At 37.5% G+C, this 26,862-nt stretch overlaps 1 protein-coding gene across 4 annotated transcripts in view; it reads right to left on the bottom strand.

The window, feature by feature from the left end:
• SLC1A3 (solute carrier family 1 member 3) overlaps window positions 1–26,862 on the bottom strand; it is a 63,247-nt gene that overhangs the window by 5,082 nt on the left and 31,303 nt on the right. For 3 of the 4 annotated variants that reach the window (XM_009814330.2, XM_009814331.1, XM_009814332.2), the window contains 4 exons: window positions 13,342–13,546; window positions 11,904–11,946; window positions 2,829–3,124; window positions 949–1,182 (listed from right to left, as the gene is read on the bottom strand). In XM_009814330.2, coding sequence (XP_009812632.1) covers window positions 949–1,182; window positions 2,829–3,124; window positions 11,904–11,946; window positions 13,342–13,546 — 778 coding nt within the window. The remainder of the gene's footprint in view (window positions 1–948; window positions 1,183–2,828; window positions 3,125–11,903; window positions 11,947–13,341; window positions 13,547–26,862) is intronic. The other variant, XM_009814333.2, reaches the window with a different exon arrangement.

The raw sequence follows: 26,862 nt of genomic DNA, 5'->3' as shown, positions 1-26,862 counted from the left end.
GTGTTGAGTGGCATTAGTTTTATTATCTTCTTTTAAAAATTATTATTAATCAAATTCCCTTTTAGGCATTCCACAAATTTGCAAGGATTGGCATCAAAATGTCAAATGTGAAATTAGTAATTGTCCCTCTCTACCCATTAATATACTGTCATAATTTTTTCAAGTCCTCATGAGCTTTTTCAGTTATATAAAACTTAATCAGATTCTACATTAATGGTCACAATAGCTTCTCATCTAGATCTTCAAAATAATCTGGAACACCAGGGTCTTGAATGTGATAATACAGAATGTCTGACTTAAAACATCTGTCTTTAGGAGACACTTCTAAAATCTATTAAAATGAAAGGTGTTTTATGAAAGGTCATATGGTATAGAAATGCATATTTGATGACAACAATGTTTCCTTTCATCATAGATGCAAACAGGTTTTTTTATTCATATGATATACCTATGTTGACTTCATCAACAAAGAGCAAAAGTGGTATTTCTGTTGCAGGTTGTATATCCATCACTGGCTATCAGAATTTTGAGCACAAAACATCAGCTGCCAATAAGGGCTCTCAAAGTCTCTCAGAATCCCCTTTGAACTTTCCTGTTTGCTGCTCCGTTTTGCCATGCACATCCTTTGCCAGCTGCATCTTTTACCAGGAAGCCATTACAAGCTACTTAAAAATCTCAAACACCAAGGCTAATCGAACTCACAAGGGTTCTGGCCATACAGTCTGCATCACCAAACAGACTCATTGTATCTCTGTTCAGGGATTCATATAGAAAGTAGAGTTCAAGTCAAGATAATGATAATAGTTACCTCTATTGGGGAGCAGCAGAACTGAAATAAAGTGCCCAAGTGAATACTTGAATATTAATTAACCAATTACATTAGGCAAAAATTTTTCTCAAACCAGTAATATTATAAAAATAATATGGCCTTAAAATATTGTGTTATACCTGGAAGATGTTCCCAAAGCTGTGACTAATGCCTGGATTAAGCCTCCAATAAATACCCAAGGGTTCTTACGAGTGATCAGGAAGTAGAGAAGAGGTAGGACAATGACAGCATGAATTAGCAAACCGATGATAACTGTTACAGTATACATGGCAAGCTGACCACCGATCACACCCATATCTTCCATCTCAACGATTTTTCCAGCAATCAAGAAGAGGATTCCAAGTGGAGCATACCTGCAAATAAGAAATCAAATCAGTATTGTACGGAACAAAGTAGAAATTCACTCCTCATCCATACGTTTTGTGTTTATATGCATGCATGAATGTAGGATTTCACTGTAAGGATGACTGCAATTAATCAGAAGCAGTTCAAGAGTTTAACTCTTTAGCTCTTAACAGTTCAACCTGGATTAAACCGCAGCAGTGAGTGTTTCTGATCGGCTCTGTTGGATTCAGGATCTGGTAAGGATTTCAAGATGTATAGCATGCCTTTCAGACATGTAGGGAGATGAGCTCGCTTTGGAATTCAAGTGTCATTTAAAAGCTAGTTTAGCCAATTCTAATTCTGTCCATATGAACGAAGACTCAGCTGACATAGCTGTAGACTATGGCAAGCCCCCAGTTCTATTATCTCACCAGTGCTGTTTCCCATGTTGTTGGGGAAGGAACTCACACAGAAGGCTCATAACTTCCGATGATTTCAAGCTGGGGAACTGGATAAATACTTTAGCATGAAGCCATCTGTATGACAGAGGTTAGCCGCATTGTGAGGCAGCATCAAAGGTGGTATGATCTGCTTTTTCCTATCGGTAAGCACAGCTACAGATGAAAAAAGAGCTAGTGCTCTAACATAAAACATAAAAAACTCTAACATAATTCTGCTGCAGCTGGACTTTTGGTATAGCCTTATTTCTATAAATGTCCATTTGTCTTTTCAGACTAAGTTACCATGGAACAAAATTTACCCAGCATATCTCAATTGCACTTTAAGACATCAAATACATGTAGAAATTTCTCAGAAGTAACAATTCTTATCCACTGCTTTATCGTCTTAAGTGTGCTTGTAAAGAAGGAGAAAAGATTTGTGCTTTATATGGGTGTTTCCTGGCAGAACAGAATTTTAGTTACTGGAAAACATATTTTCAGTTTTGTATCTAGTATGCAATATACGTTTGTGTTCGTGGGTAGGCTTTTGGAGCTGATTTGTTTGTTTATTTGTTTGTTTGTTTTCTGTAGTAAAAAAGGCAATAAGACATAATTTTTTTTCATAATTAGCCTTCTTCCTGACAAATAATGAATTTTCATTGTTGAAAAGACTTTATACCTCATGTCTGAGGGAAAAGGTATTGGTTTTGTTTACCTATTGAACACAATAAAGAAAGTAGGAAAATTACGTGTATGTGTAAGCAGTGCAGCTACAATGCCAGGACATGTGTACACACTACACAACTGCAGGAACCAGTTGTGTTGGAAACTAATGATAACAAGGTCTTGCTGTGTAGAAATAAGTTTATGGGAGATGTTTGTTGGTTTCCTTTAGCAAAGTCAGGTTAGAATATAAGGAAACTTTGATAGCATACTGTTGTGATCGCTATCTTTATGAAGACATGGAATGGCTCTGTATAAGCTTAGCAAGTTCTGCAAGAGACCCTGATTTTTCTTATGTCAAAAGCTAAACACACTGAAAGAGTAGGTATGTTTGGGCAAATTATTGACACACGGAATTACAGTTCTTGGATTCATTTATGAAAAAAGCTACAAGGTAGTTAAGATCTTACTGTCTGACTTCCTGACAAACAGACTTTTGCTATCCAGTGCCGGACTATGATGAAAAAATACAGTTAGTAACTTAAAATGGAATTTATCAAAGAGGCACTTACCACATGATTAGAGCTACCAATCTCATGATAGCCTCATTAAGGCTGTCAAAGAAGTCTTTTAGTGCCTGACCTTGCTCCTTCATGCTTCCAATCACCAGGCCAAAGCTTATGGAGAAAACCACCAAACCAAGGGCGTTGACTCCATTTACAGAACCTGGAACAGGAACTATTTCCTCTTTCATTCGGGTGAGGGTTTCCATTGCTTCTGATACATTGCTTATTATGGAAGCCACTGTAGATGTGTCATTGGATGGAATATCTACTTTAAACATTCTCTTTTCATAGTTAGTTTTGAACTGTTAAAAGAAAAATAAAAGAAAGCTAGGAATTCTGTGAATTATAGCAAGCAAAAGTAAAAATCACACATTAAATTACTAACAAATACTGTAGGCCATTTGAATTCTTTGTGCAATATTTGTTGGTAAAATGTACGGTGATGAAAACCTGGCTTTCCTGAAAGCACCAAAAATCCATATTAACTTCAAGAGCTAAATCTTCACCTTTAGCTTCCAGAACCCATTTTCTCATAAATATGTCAAAATCAAAGATGCAGATTTGTCATACTCATGAGTTTTGTGACAAAACTATTGATTCTTAGTTTGCATTTTTATAAATTGCTATTTTTACCAACAACATATTTCCAGCTGTAAAATAAATCGGACTTTTCTGGGTAGTGAAAACATTTTAATGTGCTCTGGAGTTTCCTTACTTTTTCATCTTTTTTAATTAGAAAAAATAAGACTGAAAATAACTTAAATATAACATACCGCTTTTATTCCTTTTGCTATGACAAAGCCATTAGTTTTCTATGCTTTGCAGTAGCCAATTACCACTTTTCTTAATGAAGAAAAAGGTTCCACCTTAAATGGTTCTATTATGGAATGGGCAAATCAGTTTCAAAATCTGAATATGCTCCTAAACGTCTACTTTGAAAACCAGTCTTTCACCACCTAATGCTTTTCCAAAGAGAAATGTGCATCCTGAATATTTCTGTCTGGGCTCAAAATACCCTGCAGCCCTGTCCTAATTAAATTCTGTTGAACACAAAGAATACTAAATATCACTAGTAAAATGTTTCTAATATATCTCAGGTTGCTAAATACCCTATTAAAGCAATGGGATGCTGGTGTCAAGGTTATTCAGCAACTTTGGATTTTTGTTTCTTTGGGCCTGCCAACAAAAGACAAATATTAAATCCAGGAGCTGTAATATTATTAGTAATACCATGAGACTGTTGCACATTCCAAAAGTATTTGAGTGAAATGGAGTACTTATGACTAAGATGGGAAACCTGAATATCAGCATCTATCAACACTGACCTAATTTTCTGTTATTTTCCACACCTGAAGAGTTTTATGCACTCCTTCCACATATTTGCTGTATCCCCCTGAAGGCTTTAAGTCTTTCAGAATTTTGAATAAAACTTGCTTGCAGGAGATTTATGGAAAGTGTCTGAATAAAATGTGGCAGAACAAATCTCCATGGAGGTCAGATATTCTTGAGTTTTAAATGAAAGTTGCTAAAATGTTTTAAGATTTGGGCTGTGGTTAGAGGAGACAGCTGAGCTTTTCAAACAGTTGGCTGACACGGAAAAGCCCAGTTCCATTCCCTCACCCACTCACTTCCAACCTGTGAAAATTTCTCCTGTGTGTCAGTTCTAGTTTGATCTCTCAGTGAGCCAATTCTACTTTTTAAATTGGCAGAAAACTTACCAAGCAAAAAAAGTGGCTATTTTTGGGTAAAGGCTATGGAGGTGAATCAGCTCACTGACTGATGAATGCCAGAGAGGGAAAAACACTGAGATTGAAACTACACAGCCAGGGAAGGAGGGATGGGATTGCCTTTTTAAGTAACAGAGATGTATTAGAGTGGAAGTGGAAATTTTCTAGAAGTCCTCACTAAAGGGTTTTTAATTCAGTCCTGACAGGAATGTTAAAATACTGCCTAACACTGTACAGCAAACACTGCTAATTGTATTTTTTTAATGTGTGCAGGTATGATAATTTTGTTTTATATATATATTTTTATTGCTGTTTTTCAGTAGAAAAAAAAACTTAGGTAAAAATTGCTTAATGCAAGTATCTGAAGGGTGTAATTATGCTGGACTTGTGGGTATACAGATTAGACAAACATAAAAAAGCAAGCTGCTTAACGAGGACTGGAATTAAAGCCTAATTTCCTACCAAATTTCCTATTCATTTCCTGCTTTCCCTAGACACATCATAACTGACTTTGTCCTGATTCCCCTCCATTACCCTTAGGTCCTTCTCTCATTCCTACTTATTTGACTAGGTCAAAAGCAACATGTGATATGGTTGTTAGTGTTAGACGTGTGCTGCCTGGCTGGTTGGCTGCTGCCTGTTGAAAACAGGCCACGAGCTAAGTCATAAACTGCTTTTCTTTCAGTGGCAGTGCAGTCTTGATTTGCGTGAGACTGGAATTGGTCATTGGGCTCAAAAAACACGACAGGGGACTGAGAAGAAGTTGGGCAGCTACAGGGGAGAAAGCACAAGCACATGGCGTTTCTTACCTTTAAAAGCCCCAGTTAGAAATCATTTTAGGTTGTAATAAGCATACTCCTTTTTTGTGCTGATTCTGGAATTTTGTCTCAGCAGGAAGACACTTTTAATTCTTTATTAGTTAAGTCTCTTTAGGGGTATAATATGGATTTTAGGACCTCACTTAGCAAAATCTGTTTCCGTTTGAGTTACTAGACTGGTACGCAGAGATGTAGACCTTACCTGTTGACTGACCCTGTCGGACAGACTTGACTATTCAGAAATGCTACTAGGGAGCACAGTCTTTCTCAAACCCCTTCCAGAGCAGTGGAGAAATGGTTTATTTAGAGTGAGATTCAAAATGGGAATCTGAGCAACAGGAATCTGAGCAGCTTTATTTGCTCTGTGACAGTCACTTGAGCTAGCCTTTCTTTCATTATTGCTAAATGAGGTTAAGGATAAGTCTGTCTTCTTATGCCAGAAGCTGTCTATCAAAAGTCATGAGAAGGTTGCTGGTGAAGCAAAAGAAATTAAGGAAAACTGAATATGGGAAATGCAAAGGTGTTCTCTACTAAAGGAAAAAGTGTAGGTTGAGCTTTATTCTTCTTAGTGCTTTTTCAGATTACACTAAAGGCAAAATACAAGATTGCTTGACCACCACAAAACAAACGGTGAAAGAGCCAACTGTTTATAGGAAGTGACAGGATGAAAGACCACCTTCAAGATGATAGAAAATGTCAAAGGTTTTGAAATAGATGAGGTGATAGCAGAGTTGACTATTACTGCTCTGCAGAGAAACTGGTGATAAGAGATCATTTTGTGAGCTTTTATGAGATTCCTACTCTCAGGCAGATCTCTGTCTCGGTGGGAATCAGAGTTATCAGCTGTTCATGTAGCTCAGAATGGCATTTTAATATCACACTGTGATTCTGCAGATCCTCGTCCTTTTGCAACATTCAATAATGGAAAAAATTAGACAAAGAAAAACTGCTCATATAACAGATTGTAGACTTAAGAGCTGGTTATGTTTTACTAGAAGTCCCCACACCTACACTGATAATCTGTGATGGGCTAGACAACATCACTGAAGTCCTGTTATTTCTGAGGGTGTTTGGTGCATTTTGTTTCCAGGCAGAGATATTTTTGCCTGGTAAGATTTTAGATGCAAAATACTTGTAATTTTTCCTTAAGTTCATGTACAGAGAACAAATTAGGAGCAAAGTAAGTATTACTTGGAACCTGTTAATACTGATAGCTTTCTATGAATAACCTTATCTGCAAGTAAAATATAAAAGTAACGGCATTTCTGGACATTTTTACAAGACACTGTGCTAATGAACAACTGCAAAATGAATTTTAATTAAGTTATCTCATTATGAAATAGACAATATAATTACTTTATTGCACAATATAATGAATTAGTTGTTTACACTTTTACTATTATTTTGTTTTCATTAATGGTACAAGATACCCACAGTCATTTTACTTGAACATATTGCATGACTTTTTAAGAAGCAACATTATAACATAGCAGTAGGACATTCCAGTGGGAAACTTGCAGACAAGGTAATTGCATGGGTAACTGCTCTGAAAACTCGTAATTTACTGTCAGTACTCTGAGATAGTAATTAACACTGTCTGTGCCAAGTCTGTATGATGATGTAGTTTTTAGTGAATGATGATTTTAAAAACAACAAGTTTGCTTAAATGCAAGCCTAAAAAAATGAAAAGAAATTAAAATAAAGCAGTGATATCCCATCCTCCTAATTAATTTTTTCTTTCCTTTCCGTATGGGCATGTGTGAAAGCATTCTAAATTGTCTGCAGAAGAGCTGATGACACAGGTTAAAATATATTTTAACTAGCCAAAATTATCATAAGGAATAGACAGCATATATTAGTTATTATTCATGTCTGGATGTGTGATTAACACTTCCAATCCCTTTGATAAGGATGAGTTCAGGAAAGAATATTTAATTAAAAATAGCTCAGAAGAAATGCAGTTATCAGATGCAACTTTCCAGTTCTTTAAGCTTCAGCTGGCATCAAATTCCACCTATTCACAACAGAATGACCCTCCCCAAATTGTTAGACTGATTCTGTCTTGCTGGATTCACTTGTGTTTGTCTTTTGATATATCCCCAGAGCAGAACACAAAGAACAAGCAGTTAAAAAGCAGTATCAGTTTAACAAGCAGACTGCTTAGCCCCAGGCTAGGTAGCATTTTTGAATTTAGCAAAGAAAGAGAAATGAAGAGAGAATGGCGAGAGCTAGAAGATAAATCCAAAGATTTCTTTAGATATCCCTAAATGGGGCGTGAATATAGTGGTATAGAGAAAATTTTGAACAAAGTAATCTAGTTTTAGGTAAGTGTGGAATATTTATCTGCTGTCAGTCTTTGCAGATTCTCCTGTTCCTGATAAAAATCACAAAAGCCCCCAAATAATCAGTGCATAGTGAAGAAGGTAGCAACATATGTCATATGGAAATCATCATCAGAAAGTGTGCTCTTTGGATTAACAGTCTGCTGTTTCCAGTGATCCCTATCTGCCACTGATTTAAATGGAGGAGGTCCTGGTAGAGACAGGGTGCCAACAGGACTTTGGCCTTTCACAGGAAGAGGGGACTAACTAGTGAAGAACAGAGTGAAGCTAAAGCCCAGTATTTTCCAGATCATTCTTCCTAACTTGACCTGCTAGGCAAGGGTGGCTCTTTGTCCCCATAGACTTCCCTGGGGCATGGGCCTGAATGCCACCAGCTAAGCCTGAGATGGTTCTGCCAATTCTCAGCTGAAAGGTTTGAATGAAAGGATTTCCTTAGCTTTTCCCTGGGCTCTCTTTCTCTCCTACGGGGACTCCTTCTGGCTTCTGGGATCCGCAATGGAAGGTCATTTTTGGAGGGGAAGGAGCATTTTTTTCCACCACTCTTCCTGTCTCTGGGGAAGAAAATGTGCAGAGAAGGAGGAGGAGGAGAAGAAGCAAGAGGAGGCAGCTTTGTTTGCCTCACAGACTTGCTGGGAAAGAAGAACAGGAAAGGGAATCCAAAGGACCAGAGGACTGAATGAGGAACAGTAGAAAATTTAGGAAGATCCTTCCTAAATAAGTCCTAAGGTCCCAGTCTTCCTTCATGACTCTTCTTCTCCTCCCAGCAGCAACCCTATAAAAAGCTTTCCCAACTCCACCTAGAAGCCCTCCCCACCTTGGTTACTCTCTCCACACGGCTCCATTTCATTTTGCAGGAGAGCAATGCCACATCCAGAAAACTAACTCTACTTCACTAAAATTAATTATGCAAAGGAAAGAACAATTTTCCACGTCTTGGTGTTACAAAATTTGAGTCATAATTGATCTTTTGAGGTTGAAAACTTTGGAAATGATAGTTGGTCCTGTGTATTAGTGAGCTGCTTTGGGAGGTGCTTGCTATTGATAGGGCAAGTAACAGGTTCAAAACTTGCTGTGAGTCATTAGATGACCTGTCTGCTGGCCATGGTGAGAAAGAAAGAAAAACGTTCCAGTGGGTTCCAATGCAGGTCTCTGTCAGGAAAGAAACCTGCCTAAGGATGCTATGAGACAGAATGTGAGCATAAAAAGATGTGATTTGAATGTGGAGTGCATATGCCAGTGATGGTTTGCAGGTGTGCAAAGCTGTGGATCAGTATTACGCCTTTGAGCGTGGATGACTATAAGTAGTAGTCTGTTTTGTGTTTGGGACAGCAAACATGGTGTTACAGAACCAGATTAGTGCCAGATGGATCATCCTTCTTCACAAATCTTCTGAGAAACATATGAAAAACCTGATGTAAGTTATGGACTCAGATGTACAAAGTCAGCTGGATAGCTGTGAATCTTACACATTCTTGTTTCTCCTGTAAAATGCTTTTAGTTTAAGAAATCTGCTACAACAAAATAACTTGTACCTAAAAATCTAGCTTTTGATACCTGATTCAAAAGGAAATAGTGTCTCTATGAGAGATTTAAAATCCTGGTGCTTCAGTAAGCATAGCTGCTGCTGAAAGTCAGAAAAAACTTTCATTAAACATTTCCTGGTTTTTGAACCATTTTTTGGAAATCCCTTTAAGCTGTAAAACATACGAGAAATACAGTATGCTTAACGTAAACAGAATCTACAGAACATCTTTAATTATCAACATAGATTTAGGACTGATAGTCACTCAGTCTATTTTCCTGTTGCTGTAGGATGCTTCATCGAAATAATTTTTCAAGCTGTATCTTAAAATGGATGAGCTAGCTTGTTCCCATGACTCCTAATTGAAGATTTTTCCAGGACCTCACCTTTTAGGTAATGAAGGTTAAAAAACTTACTGATTCTCACTTTAAATTCAGTCATAGTGATGTCCATTTCTTCTTGTATAAACATTTTTCTTTATCTTATACAACTGTGTTCCCACTTTGATTTTTGTACCTGAATAGTTTTTAAATCAAGTTTCTTTTTGCTTTATACGCTGTGTTCTTTTGATAATCCTAGCAACTCCTTTCTCCATTGTGCTCATTTTGCATGAATCTTCCATGAATCTTCCCATGAAAGTAATGACCTGAATATACTCAGTATTTCAGACAGTCACATTCCTCTGGTTTTATTTCCTCTCTTGTAGTTATGTCACCTAATATGTCCTACAGCTGAATTAGAGGTTTTTTGGTTTTTTTTTTGTTTTTCTTTCTGATGATGACTTCCCATCTCAAAGCAGAAATAACTGTTAATTTCTGAATGTTTATTTCATATGTGATGAAGAGCTACAAGGAGATAACCAAACATGCCAATGTCTGCAAGAGCCAATTCACTTTGTTGTTGTGATTTTATAGTATTACAGTGCGCCAGGACATACCACCTTTGTTAGATATCTTGATACAAAGTGCTTGGACTTTCTTGTCACCTGTAAATTTCATTGCGTGCATCTTATGGCAATGTCATTCTTAAAAATCTGAATTGCGGTATGCCCAGTCCTTCAGCAACTTCCATTGCTATCTCCACAAATTTTACAATTATTACAATAATCTTATACCCTGCTCAACTATTTCACTTCGCTCATATTAAAAACTCTATTTTAGAGAAGTCCAAAGAGATTAGATCCATTGCACTTCTGTGGCACAAAAAAAAAAAAAGAAAAAGAAGAAAATGAGCAATCTTTTGGAAGAAAGATGGAAGGTTATTCTGGTAGATTCTAGGTTTTAGAAACCTGTGTTATTATTTATCTTTTTTTTTTTTAATGTTTTTTTCGTTTTCATTTATTATGAAGCCTTTACCCTTTCCTTCAAGGTACTTCTATCCTTCAGTACAACCGAGATCAAGCTAATGAGTTATTGACTGCTTACATCAATTCCCAGATCTTTTTGAAATTGCAATTTGAAAGGCACTATGCTTTCACCATTTATAGATAATAACTTCCCAGCTTGAGAGATTTATTAAAAATACTTGCTGCTAGATCTGTAACTTTATGCCCTAATTCTTTCATTGTTTTAAGATAAAGATGATATAATTTCCTGACTTTATTACATTAAATTCTTTGAATTTTGTTTCTAATTTAGATATAGACTTTCGTATTTCCGTGCTGCTCTTCTGCATCACTGTCCTGAGTTCATCATCACTGAAAACAGAGGCATAGCATTTGTTGGTTTTGGACCTGGGTCTAGTTTATCTTTAATCTTGACCAAATCTTTAATCTTGACCAAATCTTTAATCTAGAAAGTCACTGCTTTTTATTGGTCTCTGTTTATGTAACTAAAGAAAACATGACTGTTTCTTTTCAATTCTTCTGCAAGATGTAACTCAGCTGGACTTTGGAAAGTTTCTACTTCATCCTCTTGCTTCTTGACCTCCACATTTCAGCTTTTTTTTATTGCTACAAAAACAACTGGTAAATAATATCAGTTCAAGATTGTCTGTGGGGTCAATATGAAGCAATTAGATTATGAAAATACACATAGCAGTTTTCACTGAATCTATAATGTCCTCCTTTTAAAAAAGGAATGTAACTAGTCGCTATTGTTTTCTCTGTATAACAGTTAAGGTTAAGACCAGGCTAATGATAGAGGTATTTGGGAAGCAACATAGAAAGAGCATTCCTATGCACTCCTATCATAGGTGACAGGAAGTCCCCTAGTTTGATTTTGTTATTGATGTCCACAAAATTGTTGCCTCTGTTTCAAACCTATGTACATTTCTTACATGACATTCTTGAACCTCTTCCAGTTTTTGTACAGATGGTGTATATCTCAGTATCTCCCAATTTAACATAACACTGTTTTTGAAAAGTAAATTCTGTATTGACTTTAATGAAGCTTGTTGTAGATTTAAGAATTCAACATTTTGAAAAACCTTATTTTTTGATTTGCTGTGCCAGGTGTGTTTTCTTCACTTCTCATAGCAAATACCAGGACAATATTATCAAAAACAAAGAACAGATTTGGTTGGTTTGCTGTGGGTTTTTTTGACAGCTGGCAGCATACATAAGATTTGCTTCTGCTTTAAGAACAAGTACGTGATATTCCTAAAGACAATGCTATTACATTTCAATTTCTTACTTTGTTATGTTTTAGTTGGAAATAACAAAACATTTTTACCTGTTTAAAGCAAGCTTCCACCAGATTTGGAGGGAACATATTTCTGTGAAAAAGAAAGATAGTAACATGAGAAGTAGTAAGACTCCAATCATATCTCAAATAGGGGCACAGCTAATAAAAGAATTGACCAGCTAATTTTCAAAGGAATCCTAAGACAAATATGTAATTATGTATACAGTGAGTAGAGCTTTGCATATAGCATTGGCCTGGTTAGCTTTATCAGGATGAAATATAGTAGGGTTGGATAGATCCTGGCAGTTGCAATCTCTGTTTCCAATATTGAATAGCAGGTCTGGTTATGGAGGAGAATATTAGCTAAATTACCAGATGAACAAAGCTCTGCGGGTCAGCGCTGACTTTTAATTTTGTATTTATTAATGCTTTCTGAATCCAGATTAATAAAGAAGTTATTAATATTTAACGCATTTCTACTTCTCAAACAATTTTTGCAGTCACGTAGCCTGATATTTGATATTTGTCACTTGATTTAAGTCTTGTCGTGATTAAGAAAAAAATATTTCTTAAGTTTGATTATTCTTTAATAATAATACATACGCATATAATTATATATGTGTGTGTATACTTGTTACATATGGGGGTTTGTTTCTTTGTTTTCCAGAATGGTGACATTTCTGAGGGAATTAGAAGCAGCCTAACTGAATAAATCTTGAGGAATCTGAGTGCAAACCTCTTCATGGGTCTTTCTGAAGTCCCCCTTCCTGGCAGCATGACTCTTGGAGGCCTTTCTCCATGTCTCTGGCTTCTCCAAATGGGTTAGTGGAACACAAAATTTTGGTGGCTTTACCTGTGGAAAAGCTCCCGAGTTCAAAACCTCAGCTTCCCTACTCCCTGAAATACATCTGTGACATATTAGCTCTATAAAAGAGGCATTGCAGAGTCTCTGAGCAAGGAGAAAACAAGGTTTTGTATCTGTGCCCCTCTATTTCAAGCATTTTACTTGCCTGTTCCTGGAATTTATTTCCCATCCATACGATTTAACAAGTTGAGTAGATGCACCCAGATTGGAGACTACAATTCAAAATTCACATGAATAGCTAAATCAGGGATTCAAGTGAAGTGAGAAAACTATTGAAAGTTGGAAGTAAAGGAAAGCAGAGGAATTTGGTAATAGGGATTGTGCTATGGAAGGAGGGGAAAAGACCCATGCAAACAGCAGAACAGAAGTCTTTCTTTTGTGCGTGAAAGAAAGAATCTTTCTTTGAATATTAAAAGCAATTTTTTCCCTTGCAACATCTTGATTTGAAAATAATTCTATGTATTCTTTTGTAGGGTTAGAAAAATTGGTATCACATAGTTGAAAGAAATCTGGCTAGTTTATGCAGTCACTATCTAAAATTCTCTACTTTTGTTCTCATGTGAATCTAAATATTACTGTCGTTGCTATTGGTACAGAAAATGTGCAATATCATAGCCATACCTGATTAAATCAAGAAAGGCATCAGCTGCTGTCACTTGCACAATTTTGCCTTCTCTGTGCATGTTTTCTTTAGTACCTTTCCCAGGGTGGATGATGACCACAATGATTATACCAATCAGTACAGCAATGATCGTAGTACTCATGTAGTAGACTACTGCTCGGACTCCCATCTTCCCTGATGCTTTACTATCCAGGGCAGCAATTCCTAGTAAATTTAAGCACAAGGACATTCACCTCATACGGTTGTGAGTAAAGACTATAAACTCAGCATGATGAAAATGGTTTTGTGGGAGGAGTTTTGATGACCAGTACCTTTAAAGCTACCCAAGGTAAGTCAGCCCTCTTTTGCAGCTCATACTGCTGTTGTCTTCCCATCCCACCCCTAATGCTTGTTATTACATCATTTTCTATCACAAGTGTTACAGCTTTGTGTGCTTTGTTAACACTTTGTTAAAAGCAAATATTATTGGTCTGATGCAGTGTGGCACTCCCTGTATTCCAGTGCCCATTCATGCTTTTTAGTTAGCATAGTGACCATAGTCCGAAAAATGTGCCTTAGAAATGTGCTGCACCTAATTTGTAATAGAAAGAAAGAAAATAGAGTTCTCTCAAGTAATGTTGATAATGTTTGCTACAATCAATGTGTATGAAGAGTTTTCTTCAACCCCTAATGGAATGACCTCAGTTTACCTCTCTCCCAAGCCATGGAAGTTTAAAACAGATTAAATGCTGTTAACTTGTTTCAGAAAATCCTTACTATTGTATGAATAGGCATTTAGAGTCTTTTATAAGCTTCGCAAAACTTGCAACGTTAATCCTAATTCTTGGCTCGTCCTAATGCATCTGATCTAATGTGAATACTAGGGTGCTCACTATGGCATCTGTGACAGTGTTTGTTCACCAGATTGCACCAACAGGGCTGCACTGTGTTTTCTAAACGGAGGTGCAGTTCTGCCAGGGACAGAGCTCTGAATTTCTGAGACCGAGTGTCTCATGAGGACTGTCAGAAATGGAAATGCTCTTTCTCTTTCCAAGCAGGTGCAGTTAGTGTTCTTCTCCTTAAAATTCCCCTTCGCTCCTTCTCCTTAAAATTTCAAGTCATCCATAACTTCCCTGTACTTCATCTGGAGGGCCACACCATCTGTCTCAAGACAGTGCTGATGCTTCCTGTTGGAATCAAGCTTTCAAAGTGCAGAATGAAAAAAGAGGTCAGGAAAGGAGCTCTTTGCTTTATTGTCTCCTCCTATGGACCCCTATATGGTGCTGCTAATCCAGACTTCTGCGGACTGCCCACACATTCATCTAGATGCCATCTTTGAACATACAAAATCTAACGAAAGTTGACTGCCTTCTGCTCTGGGTACCTGTCTCAGAGGAGAAAACATTTAAAATAAGGCAACAGGACTGCATGAATATAAAAAATATGGAAACATAAACCCAGAAACCTGGCAAAACTAAATGTTTTCTCAAATTATTGTAAATATATTGTACTCTGTCTATCTCCTAAAGGAGGAAATATGTGCTACTGGAGTTACAGTGAAAGTACTCTGGTTACTGATGTAACTGAGACCAAGGCTGTGTTCCAGGCTCTGATCAAACCTTCAGAGTATAAAACCAATCACGTGCTTCATACTTACCCTTTCATTTCAGCTACCTTTTGGCAGAAGCCGTGAGAGCCATTAAGATTTGTACCCACAAAATGAATTGCAAAGGGAGATCACCAGATTTGCACCCTGAATTACTTGATTTACACATGCTATTGTAGTGGAAGAACAAAATGTTACTGGCACAGTACGAAATTGAAAATGGAAATCCAACATTTGAAGCACTTGGTCCTTCATTTCTCTGCTCAGCTTTTCCATCTGTAAAACTGGGTGACAATGCTTGTGGTAAGTTTCTATTTATGTTTTGAAATTCTGTGAGAAAAATGGTAAATACTACCAAGTAATAAATAGTTTTCTTGTCTTTACAAACAGGAACTAAGTCCCCATAGCAGTCATCAGTGGATGGAGGATTAGTTATTATTTTTAGAGTCCTCACAATGAGGCAAATGCAAAATAATGCAAATATAATTAACCAATGCATAAAAATGAAGTTAATAATTTGGGGGGAATTTCAGATCTGCTACTGAGTTGCACAGTGTTTATATCAGACAACATTTGTTAGAAGTTTTATTTTTAAAGTATCGGTATGTAACTTAAAATTAAGTGTAATTTAATAAGTGAAAAATGAATGCATGCATACTAGTCCAGTCAACTTTATCTTTGCATATTTTAATTGCTGTTTTATGTTCTTACTTGCTATTTCTAAAGTAGCAGCAATGGGCTGTGTATTTTTTCATTTTAGCTAAGATCAGCTTTAAACTCAGTTTACATCCTGAGCATTAAAAGGTTAACCTATATAGTTTGGTAGGAAGGTTTGGAAATGCACAGATATTAAATCAGGCAGTTCCCAGTATCCTGCCCTTGCCAGGTAATAGAATCAGGACAGATGCTGAGCCTTGTCAGTCTAGAGGGTTCATAGGCACACGCGCTTACTGCTTTAACCAAGCCTGGTCTTTCTTTGTACTCCACGCTTGATACTAGGTTGTCTCCTACACTCCAAAAATCACTAGGAGTCAGCGTAGGGCATCTTTTACCACTAAGGATTGCTGTGTTGAAGGATTAGAGCTTGTGATCCTATTTCTTTCTTGGACTGAGTCTGGGATTGAGTGGTGAGCCGTATGCAAGTGATATGTCAGGGAGCAAGAGTCATGCTCTTCTCTTTATAAGCTGCTTTCCAGCTTGGTTTCCTATTATGCACTCTGACTGTGGCTACATGGCCCCTTATTTTACGTTGTTTAGTCTCGTTCCTGCTCTTGCTTATCATATAAATGACTTCTCAGCTTGAAAGTAGGAAACATCAATTCCTCTCTTCTTGAGCTCTAACCACTCGTGGCGTGTACAGCAGCAAGCATTGAAAGCAGTGGGATGACAGGCCTAAGTATGAACAAAAGCGATAGGAGGAGGAAGCAAGTTCTCACCTCAGAGAGCCCTTACTGGGGAGCTGCTGGGCAGCCTTCGCTCCCACTGAAGTTAATGGGAACTCAGGGAACTCACAAGAGGGACACTTGGTACTGTCCAGGGCTGAAACTGCAAAAGCTTCCAGCATACCAACAACAAGAATTATCTAAAAAAATATTTCAAATCTGTTTTTAAAACACGAAAAAATGAAGGGGTTTGTTTTCTTTACATTTTAAGATGTTGACAAGATTTCTTAGAGCTGAATGGGACTCTGGAAGGGTCCTTAATGGAGAAGCAATAAAGTTTGCCCCAAAGCTTTCATGTGTCACAGGCCATTGTATCCTCACTGTGTCCTTTTGTAGCCAGCCAGCAAAACTCCCGTACTCCCGCGGGAGATGTATGTGCCCCTTTCATCCTGCTCGCTGCTTTCTCCTCCACACGGCTGCTGGCTCCAGCACCTCTGCCTCCTCTCTTCCTCTCCCCTCCTCTTCCCCAGGGGGCCTGGGAAACTTTGCTGTGCCACCGGTCCCCACGCACAGGGATGCCTTGAAGTTGTCAAGGCAACCTGGAGCAGAGCGCCTGTAATTTCTCCCAGCGTGTGCGTGCACACAACATGAATGGGAATGATTTTTTAAGTATTGATGGGGAGGGAGGGAGGCAGGGAGGGAGGAAGGGAAGAGAAGAAAGGAGGGGGCAGGCGTAAGTCTGTAAAATTGCAAACAAACCCAAGCCCTTACCCCTGTCCTCTCCTTTCGCTTGCTCTTTCCCTCTCCTGAGAAGTAAGTGAGGTATCAGTCACACTGTGGGCAGAATCAGGACATGACAAGAAGTTCTCCAGAGTGTCAGGGCAAAAAGCAAAGCATTACGTTGTTCTTTAACAAAGGTGTTAGAGAAGAAATGAAAATACTTTAGGATGTAGGGAAGGCAGCAAGGAAGTAAGTAGGGTAATTGCAAGAGAAGGAGAAAGAAAGGTTGTAGGAAAACGGAGAAAAAATCTAGTTAGGGCAACTTGTTAAAAATTCTGAATTGTTAATCTGATAGTTCTGATTGTTCATCTGACTTCATCGTGATTCTGCAAATTAGCATGAACTAATGATGCAGTAACTTTCCTGAATGGCTACTATACTATGACTGGTTTTGTGTCAATTAAATTTTTTTGTATTGTACTTACGATTCTAGATTATACAGAATTCTAGAATTTACAAATTACAAATCCAGAGTTGCTTCTATTGTTTTTAATTTTCTTGACCTGGAAAGCATGCCGTACATAATCTGTGTGTAATCTTGGATTATAGTAGGGCACACTAACAAAGAGGGATGGTACTGTACTCCTCAGTAAAATCTAAGGTAAAATACACTGAGCATGTTCTCTTTAGATAACATTTAAGCCAATAATAGCTTTGGATCCACTTGTTAAAAAATAAATTCCAAGGAATTATTTTAAAAACCAAAAAACAGAGCCTATGCTAAGAAGTCCTACAACTTCAGAACGCTTTCTCCCTTTAATTAGCGCAACTGCATCAACTGATTTCTTGCAGAACAGTCCAATGTCCTCAAGTCGTAAGTTATGAGCTATTTCAGTCTGAGATTTGAGTTTAAGCACATACGTAATTCTCCTGTTGCAGTACTTAAGAGTTCTGCCTGTGGGTTTTTTTAGAAAGAAGGAATATACATATTAACACAATTAGATGGAATATGTATATTTACTACAGTGATAACTGTTTGGCAGTTGGTATGACTGAGACCCTATTTCTGTGTGTAAGCCCCTAGTCAGCAAGCATTCTTAGACTTACATTTGTCCTTAACATTAATCACTAACTAGCATGGGATGTCAAATCAGGGCCCATAACTAGCAGTTTTTAAATGGGATCTTTTTCTTTACGCTCAACAGTGAGTAGTATGCCACTGAAGAACTGGGCAAGTAGCAAGATTCATTTTCTTCTGTTTTTCCTAAAAAAAACCAGTCACTAGGTACTAGGACTTATCCTAGTACCTTCAGTGATTTTATCATTTTTCAGAGCAAGTGAGACTCTGTCACTGGGGGGAAGGGGTGTGGATGTGAGTGTATGCATATATGCATGTGTATAATTTCAGTTTGAAAACAGTTAAAATGCTCAGCTACTGCTTTTCATGTTGAAAGTCCCTGTTTCTGAAATTTTTTTGCTGCTTTTTAAAAACTTTTGGAAAACATAAGAAGTTTATGTGGTTGCTTTCCTATACTAAAATTCTTGTATTTGTACCAAGAGAATCTAACATTTTGCCCACAACAGTTTTAACTTCTGGTTTCTTTAAAATTACTTTTGATGCATAATGATGAAAATTTGAAACATAGAATAGAATAGTTCAGTTGGAAGGGACCTACAATGATCATCCAGTCCAACTGCCTGACCACTTCAGGGCTGACCAAAAGTTAAAGCATGTCGTTCAGAGCATTGTCCAAATGCCTCTGAAACACTGACAGGCTTGGGGCATCAACTACCTCTCTAGGAAGCCGGTTCCAGTGTTTGACCACCCTCTGCGTAAAGAAATGCTTCCTCATGTCAAATCTGAACCTGCCCTGGCGCAGCTTTGAACCATTCCCATGTGTCCTGTCAATGGATACCAGGGAGAAGAGATCAGCACCTCCCTCTCCACTTCCCCTCCTCAGGAAGCTGTAGAGAGCTATGAGGTCGTCCCTCAGCCTCCTTTTCTCCAAACTAGACAAACTCAGAGTCCTCAGCTGCTCCTCATAGGATAGTAGTAATCCTGCTCAGTACAAGAGGAACCGTAGGTCCAGAGCCCTGGTTTGGGCACTTGGCTGAGGAGCCGGTGGTGCACGGCTACCATCTGTGGGCATATGACTGAATGACTCTATGTCAGAATCCTGCTGAGACGTAGCGTTATGTTGTTGCAAATAGGTAAAATGATGAATCAGTTCTGAAAGTGTGTGTGGAACAAACTGTGCATTCTGGTCCTCATACATAATGACTACTGGAAATATAAAAGAGAGGGTTTCTATGATCATTATGAATTCTTTCCTTATTCAACATATTAGAATTGAATTGATGGCACTTCCTTGCTAATGTAGATTTTTATATGAATTTCCTTTAGACGCTTTGGACTCAGTCTTTAAAAACAAAACGTTATGAACAGAGCATCTTTTTATTGCTAATTATTTTCCCGTTTTTTTTTTTTACAGTCTCTTCATTAGGAAATTGCAGTTGCTTGTCAAGGAATCCTATGGTGGAACTGCAACTGTTCCAACTATGGCAACTGTTGACTCAGGAGTGTTGCCCTAATTTTGTTCATTTAAGGTTGTCTCTCATTGCTAATGGAGCAGTCTTAAATGGGCTACTCCCTACCCCCTACATCCACTAAGCACTGTGTGATGAGTAAACTCTCAGTGTGAGACCATGAGAACAATCCCTTTTGTGTATGTTGGTGAGGATTTGTGGAAATGAATAACACTGTGCAAGGTCATGGTAAAATATGCTGGCAGAAAAATTCTAAGAAAAAGCAATAGTTAGGTAAAGACAGTGGAAGTATTGCCTGAGTTTAATTAACATGATTAAGCTCTAGACCTTTATTCTGGTAGCTGCGGAGCATGTCCTGAGTGGTGCTGAGCATTCCCAGAAAACAAAAGTTAAATAATGTTTAAAGCTTTGACAGTTGAGCCCTTCACAAGATCAGGTTCAAACTCTAGATTAATGTTTTTAATAGCAGTAGCAGTAAAAGAATAAAATTGCAAAGAAAAAAAGCTAAATAGCATTTTCAAAGAACTAGATGCATTAGTGAAGTTAATTAATATTAAATCAATACAGCTAATTACTTCCTGAAGCCACATAAAATACATGTCTGAAATACAGCTCTGTATGGCTTTTTGCATGAACTGATGAGACAAGCTGCCCCCAAATCTCAGTTTAACTTATCCTTATTTGAATATGGAAATTTAAATAATGAAAGTAGACATTTTAGTAATTTTTCCAGGTCCATTAAGAACACTGGGAAAATATCTCACAGGAAAAATAGTAATTGTATTTGATCCAAAAAAACATGACCGTGATTAAGCCAAGCTGACTAATGAAGCCCATGGCTGGGATATAGGAATACAATTCAATGAGCCAATTAAAAGGCTAAGAGTCGCTCCTAAAGAACTAGACCTGCCCCACAGCTTTGTAGTCCTGCCCCATCCCTTACCACCAGAAAACTATTAACTTTGGGTTTTGTGGTGTTAGTTTTTCTGTCAGTTTGTCATTCTGGATCATCTCAGAATCATGTCATGTGAACAGCAGAACTTATACAAGGGAAGCAGAAGGAGAGTGTGTCTGGGGGCAGAAAATTAGCATTTTGGCAGCAGTTTGCTGTGACTTGAAGTTGGCTGTATTGTTAAACTGCCTCCTTTGCTCTTTAGTGGCAGCGCTGCTAAAGGAAGTTAAGCATTCCTTACTTCCCCTTGCTTATCTTTAAGCTGGCTGTGTTCTCACCAGGTAGCTGAGCAAACACCATCCACCATTTGATGACAAGAGGAGAACAAGGGTGTGTGAAAGAACACCTGGTCTCAGGAGAGCTCTGGAGGGCCACAGCTACTCAAATCAGCACTGCCTTCAAAAAAATCTGCATAAAAATATACCCTTATGAAGATACACACATGTTCCTGTTACATGTAAGAAAAAAATCTCACTGCATGAGTGCATCAGAGAAATCACAGACTTTAACAGAAAGGTGGGACTTACTTAACAACATGTAAAAGAGTCCACCTAAGTACTTAAATAAAGTGATGTACCTTTCTTTGTAGATTCTCCACTACTACAGTGAGGAGAAAGGTTGTATACGGTGATAAAAGACCTTTTCTAGAGGATGCTAACCTAACGCTGCCATACATCCTTATTTCTGTAATTCTGTAATTCACAGAATGCTTGTTTTGAAATATACCTGAATGTGGATGCTGTACATCTCTCAGTGATTCTGAAAGCTCTTGCACATGCAAAAGCGATGCAAACTGAACATTGTACTCTTTCTGTTGGTCCCATAGTTCTTGATGGAAACAGCGGAAAAATATGCTAGCAAATAGGTGTAATGTGTGCTAGCTTCAAATATATTTCCTCCACCCCTTTCTAACTCTTATTAAGGGAACTTATATTGTAACGGACCATGTTTTTTTCATCCTTCATCCTCTTGGCTGCAAACATGTGCTCTTCTAGACACAGTTTAGTCATTAGAAAGAAAATGTCTGTGAAACTACAGTAAGATAATGTCAGAACATCTGACTGACTAATGTGAATGGTAGAGGCCCAAATGATCTCTACTGGCTTTACAGTGATTTCTACCTTTCAGTTAACCATGAATAATGAAAGACCATTTTGTTGTTATCCATCACTGATACTGCTCTTTCAGTGGAATAACTTCACTTTATGAAACTCTGCTGGGTTTCAGTGCATCAAGATTAGTTGTCATCTTACAAAAAAATATGACAGCAGTCTATGCTGGAAAGTATTTCCTGGGCCACCATGTATAGCATTCTGATAATGCAGGCAAATATATTATACAGTCTTGGTTAGGACTTTATTGAGCTTGAGGTTCAAATCAGTTGTTATTTTTACCCTAACTATTTTCATGGTAGGGTATTCTACAGACTTGCTCACATGTTACATTGGTTGTTTCCATGCACAAATAACTTGATTTTTCTTCCTTTAAAATGCTTCTCTGTGTCAGGACAGTCTCAGTCAGTGGGGGCAGGGAAGAATTCCATAAACCTCCTCATACTGTGCTTGTTGTTGCTCAATGATCTACAGACCAAAGTATTACATCTCCCAGTAAAACTAAGTATGTAAATATGGTACACTTAGATGCTGCATTTATTGAGTGTCAGTGATATTTGCATTACTGGAGGAAACCTCTTGCAGGAATATGCTCTACTGTTCTGGAAAGTTTAGTTGATTTACTTTTTGGGTTTGCAAGATAACAGAATACATTTGGAGAACCAGTAGGAAAGTACATTTCCTGAAACTCACATCTGCCTGAGAAAGACCCCGCTGTGGGGCTGTTTAGATACCCATTTAACTCTTCGCATTATTCCATCTTTTGCTCACAGTATTGGAATGTGCCAAACAATATGCTTTTTGAAGGGAAACTAGGGAGTAATTTATCTTCTTTATGTGTGCTAAGCAGAGCAGGAGGGAGAGGCAAGCAGGGATTCACAGCAAGCCATGGAGCAGTGATTAGTAACAGCTGACAGTCTCAAACCAAGACTCTCTTTCTTTGGTTACCTCATTGTAATAACAGAGCACAAAGGACTGACTGTCTTCAAGCCAAGAATCAGAGACCCAGGAACACAGAAAATAGCAGCTCACAATTTTTTTTGGTAACAAAACACTGCTGCTACCTGCACAGCGCAATTCTAAAAAGACATCCTTTTCTGTCCAGACATTTGGACTAAGCTTTCCTGGAAATGGGATTCTTCTGTTGGGCATAAAGCTGCTTATTTTCTGTATCAGGAGTGAAAAAATGAGCACAGAACATTTGCTTAAGAAAAAGCGTAATGTAACATGGTAAATTATTTCAGTTTAATGAGGAAAAAAGTTCATTGTGGTAGCTGATAAACCATAGCACATTAAGTTAGCTTGAATCCTACAGGACATGTTGTTACAAGACTGAAATAAATATGCTAGTAGTTGTAAGACTTCTACTGAAGCATCCATTCCCCAAGGATTAAAATATTACTTTTCACTTATTCTGAACATATTGCCAAAAATACCTACTTTAAACATGAAACGCACCGCATCCTGGCCAGATACCACTGACAGAGATACCTTTGCCTTCTGGATGATGTTAAGCACATTACTTAGTGCTCCATAAAAATCTGTAACACAATTTCTTAAAATACATGTGGAAGCTTTTAATCTGCTATAAACACTGGTCTAGGTTTTGCCAGACTGTGCCTGGAGTCCTTCAAAGACATGTTTTTGTATGTGCAGCACTTCTTATTAAACAACATTCCACAAATGTACAGTTCTTCTGTTATCTGACTGGCTGTATACCGTGTGATGAAGCTGTAAACTATTTACTACGCTAAATCTCTCCTGATCTACTTTAGCTACTACTGAAAAAATAATATGCCATACTTGAGAATACAGATGTGAGATTCGAGGTATCTGTAAAGGAACAGTAGCTAGTAAAGCAGTCTAATGTAAAAATGCATTTGCTTTTACATCTTCAGTATGTAACAGATGTCTGAAGAGACACTTCTGTTGAATTGCTAGAAAAATGAAGTGAACATAATTCTAGTCAGAGAGGTGCAAAATTACAAGACTGGAAAACTAAGGTTGCCTGGCTAAAGAAAGATAGAGACATATCTCTGTGTGCAAAATGAAATGGAATTTGGGGTACGGGATTGTACTGATTTGTAATTTGTCACAGCTCTATGCTGGAGGCATCACCTTCTCACTCAAAACATGATCCAGTATTGTTGGCCAGCCAGTTCATAGAATCATAGAATTGTTTAGGTTGGAAAAGACCTTTAAGATCATCAAGTGCAACCATTACCCTAACACTGCTAAGTCCGCCCCTAAACCATGTACCTAAGCGTCTCATCCTTGGCTTCTTCACTAAAACTTGCAATAATAGAGTCTATTGCAGCAATAGTGTCTTTTATTTGGATCATTGTCCACTAGTTCTGACACTAGTTAATTTTATAGAGCTCATGCAGCAGCCATCATTTGGGAAGAAGATTTGTCAGCTGGATGTGACTCAACTGAGATTTGAACTAATGGTAGTGTGTTACTAATGCATCTGGTAACAACCTGGCCTTTCGATTTCTGCTTGGAATTTCGATTTTACCACAATTTTTAAAACCCTGAGATCATCTTCCATTGCTAATTCAGCAATATTAAGGTAATCTGGAAAAGAACAGTGTGACATTGCCTTTAGATATGTTCAACAAGACTTGATTTTTTTGAGTAATCTGAAGTTACTCTAGGAACTGCCCACTCACTAAAGAATCCTGCATATTTTTTGTTGTTGCAGTAGCTGCTATCTATCCTTGCACCAGGTTCACTAATAATCAAAATTGCTCTTTTTTTTTTTTTTTAGAAATCTTCTTAGTGACACAACACTGATTGATGCATCTGTATCCAACTTAAAAGTGATATATTTTCATTTTGCTTTCAAGCTAGCAGTTCATTCATCTGCTGCTGTTTTATCCATTGATGTTCCAGAGAATTTATCTGAGCTGCTCATGGAGCTGTCGCTTTCCTTTGTGTTTATGTTACACACACCCTGCTCGTGTTTACATATTCTTGTAATCCTTTTAGTTTACTACATTCCTTCCCATGTGCCAGGCATTTTTTGAGTTTGTACTATTTTGCAACAGCATGTATACTTCCATGGGCTGTTCTTGATGGATTCACACTTTGTTCGCTGACTTTTCTCCTCCCACACCTAAAGTATAATTTTAATTTCTGCCAAGTTGTAGTGCTATCTGCATTCACATGAAGCAACATAAATCACTTTGAATGGAGCTCCATCCTGCTGTTGCTATCCTGCTCCCCACATTGATATAAAATTAGCTCAGTTATCTATGTACCACAGTGAAGTCAGCAATGTCGACATAACATCTTCTGGGGAAGTTTGTCCTGAAAGACATTACCCCCAATACTGTATTGACTTTGGGGCAGGATCTAGTATAGTGGGCCCTCAATCCCTCTGATAGTTCAGGTACAAATAAGGTGCACCACTCCATAGTATTATCTATCCATGTCAAAAGGAAAAGCATGCAACTCTTTCGTGTCTCTAAATCATTATTTGCATTAGAAATTGCAGAACAGTAACTAATTTGACAGTACATAGTACTTTTAGAGTCTCATTTTTCAAAGAATGACATTAACTTGGATTTGATAAGAAAAAATCTGCATATAAAGTCTTATATGGCATCAAAAAATGAATCTTGTATGAATAAGGAATCTAGTAACAATCTGAGACTTCCTTTATCAAGTATAGCAAAGTTTATTTAAATAGTATGGGATCTGATGCAAACATATTTTGAAAAATTGTATAGACATTTTTAAATTTATGAAGTAGCAGCCTTTTAAAACACCACTGTAATTCATAAGTTAATATCTTAATAATAAATGAGAACATCCTAATGCATAACATCATAAGCATTTTTCTGTTTTTTTCATGGACCATAGGAGTAAATGGTAATTTAATTACACTCTAAATTCCCCCCAAGAATTTAATGGATAGCAATCTAATCAACTTTAGGAAAAATATACTTCCTATTTGTGAATTAAGGTCCCATATGAATATGAATACTAAGGAGACATTACTTTAGCTGCAATTAGTCTATTACATTTTAAAATGTCATTATAATTCGGGGTTTTTTTCACAATTCAGTAATGATGTTAAGGCTTTTCTGAGAACTCATTATGAAAGTGTGGAATTGGAGTTTCATGGGAACAGGCTTTTGTTTTCCTTCTTTTCTCTCCTTTGTTTCAGTGACCTCTTGAACTTTGGGTCACTGATTCAGTTACAGCCTTGCAACATCAAAGCTGTACATTTTTCACTTTGTCTTTCTCCACCTTACAGACTTGTAGGAGGCAATGGAATGAAGTTACAACTTCCTCTGGAATGCCTGACAGTAGCAATCAGTGCTTTTTAATAATATTATTCAGCTCTTTTCCAGGTGCTAAGTATGGCTGAAAAATAGGTTTTGGCTTCCACAATTCAAGTGTTATACAGTTGCCATCTGGGCATCATCTGCTTTCAGGCATGATTGAAGATATGAATTTCTAGGAGAGGTCTGAGGTAACAAATAAAATATCAGCTGATTTTAAACTAAACAAATGAAAAAGAAGAGGGTTTTTTTGGATAACCGTTGTTATTGGACTGTGATGTTCTGCAGAATAGAAAAGAAGCCTATTTACTTTTTAACGAACTATTAAACATCCTGTCTTGTATTTGAAAGCTTTATTTTCTCTATGGATGCAGGCCCTTTGCACAGCTTCATTAGCCTTGAGACAGATATTAGCCAGGCTTAGTAAGCTAATGTTCTCTAACTTTGTTTTCAGGGTTTGGGGAGTTAGGACATACTGCAGTTGGAAATACTGGACAAAGCTGATTTTCAGTGCAAGAATGTATTCATTAATGAAATAGCCATTCATTAGGTGAACTCTTGACCAAAACCTATTTTTCTCTAGCTCTGAAAAGAAACTATATTCACTGGAGAATCTCTGATATTATCTAAGTACTCAGATCTAAGTTAGAAGTGGGTGGTGAAATGTCAGAATAAAGTAAGTATTTAGCTTTGCATATGAGTAGAGAGAAAATAAAAGAGCTGTTTATGCAGGAAAGAATCAGCATCAGTATGTTAATTCTAGTGCAAATAGTGTACTTCTAGCACTATGCTGTACTTTTCTTTTTCTTATCTACCACCTGTAAGGAGCTAGCGGTATAGCTGTCTGAGCATAGTAGGTGTAATTATCTGAAAAAACGTTAATTCTGCTTAAGTATATAACTATTACAAACCGAAGCCTGATCCTGAAAA

Source organism: Gavia stellata, chromosome Z (assembly GCF_030936135.1).
Source record: "Gavia stellata isolate bGavSte3 chromosome Z, bGavSte3.hap2, whole genome shotgun sequence".
NCBI lineage: Eukaryota > Metazoa > Chordata > Aves > Gaviiformes > Gaviidae > Gavia > Gavia stellata.
The sequence above is the reverse complement of the archived record's forward strand: the minus strand, read 5'-3'. Positions and strand labels throughout refer to the sequence as shown.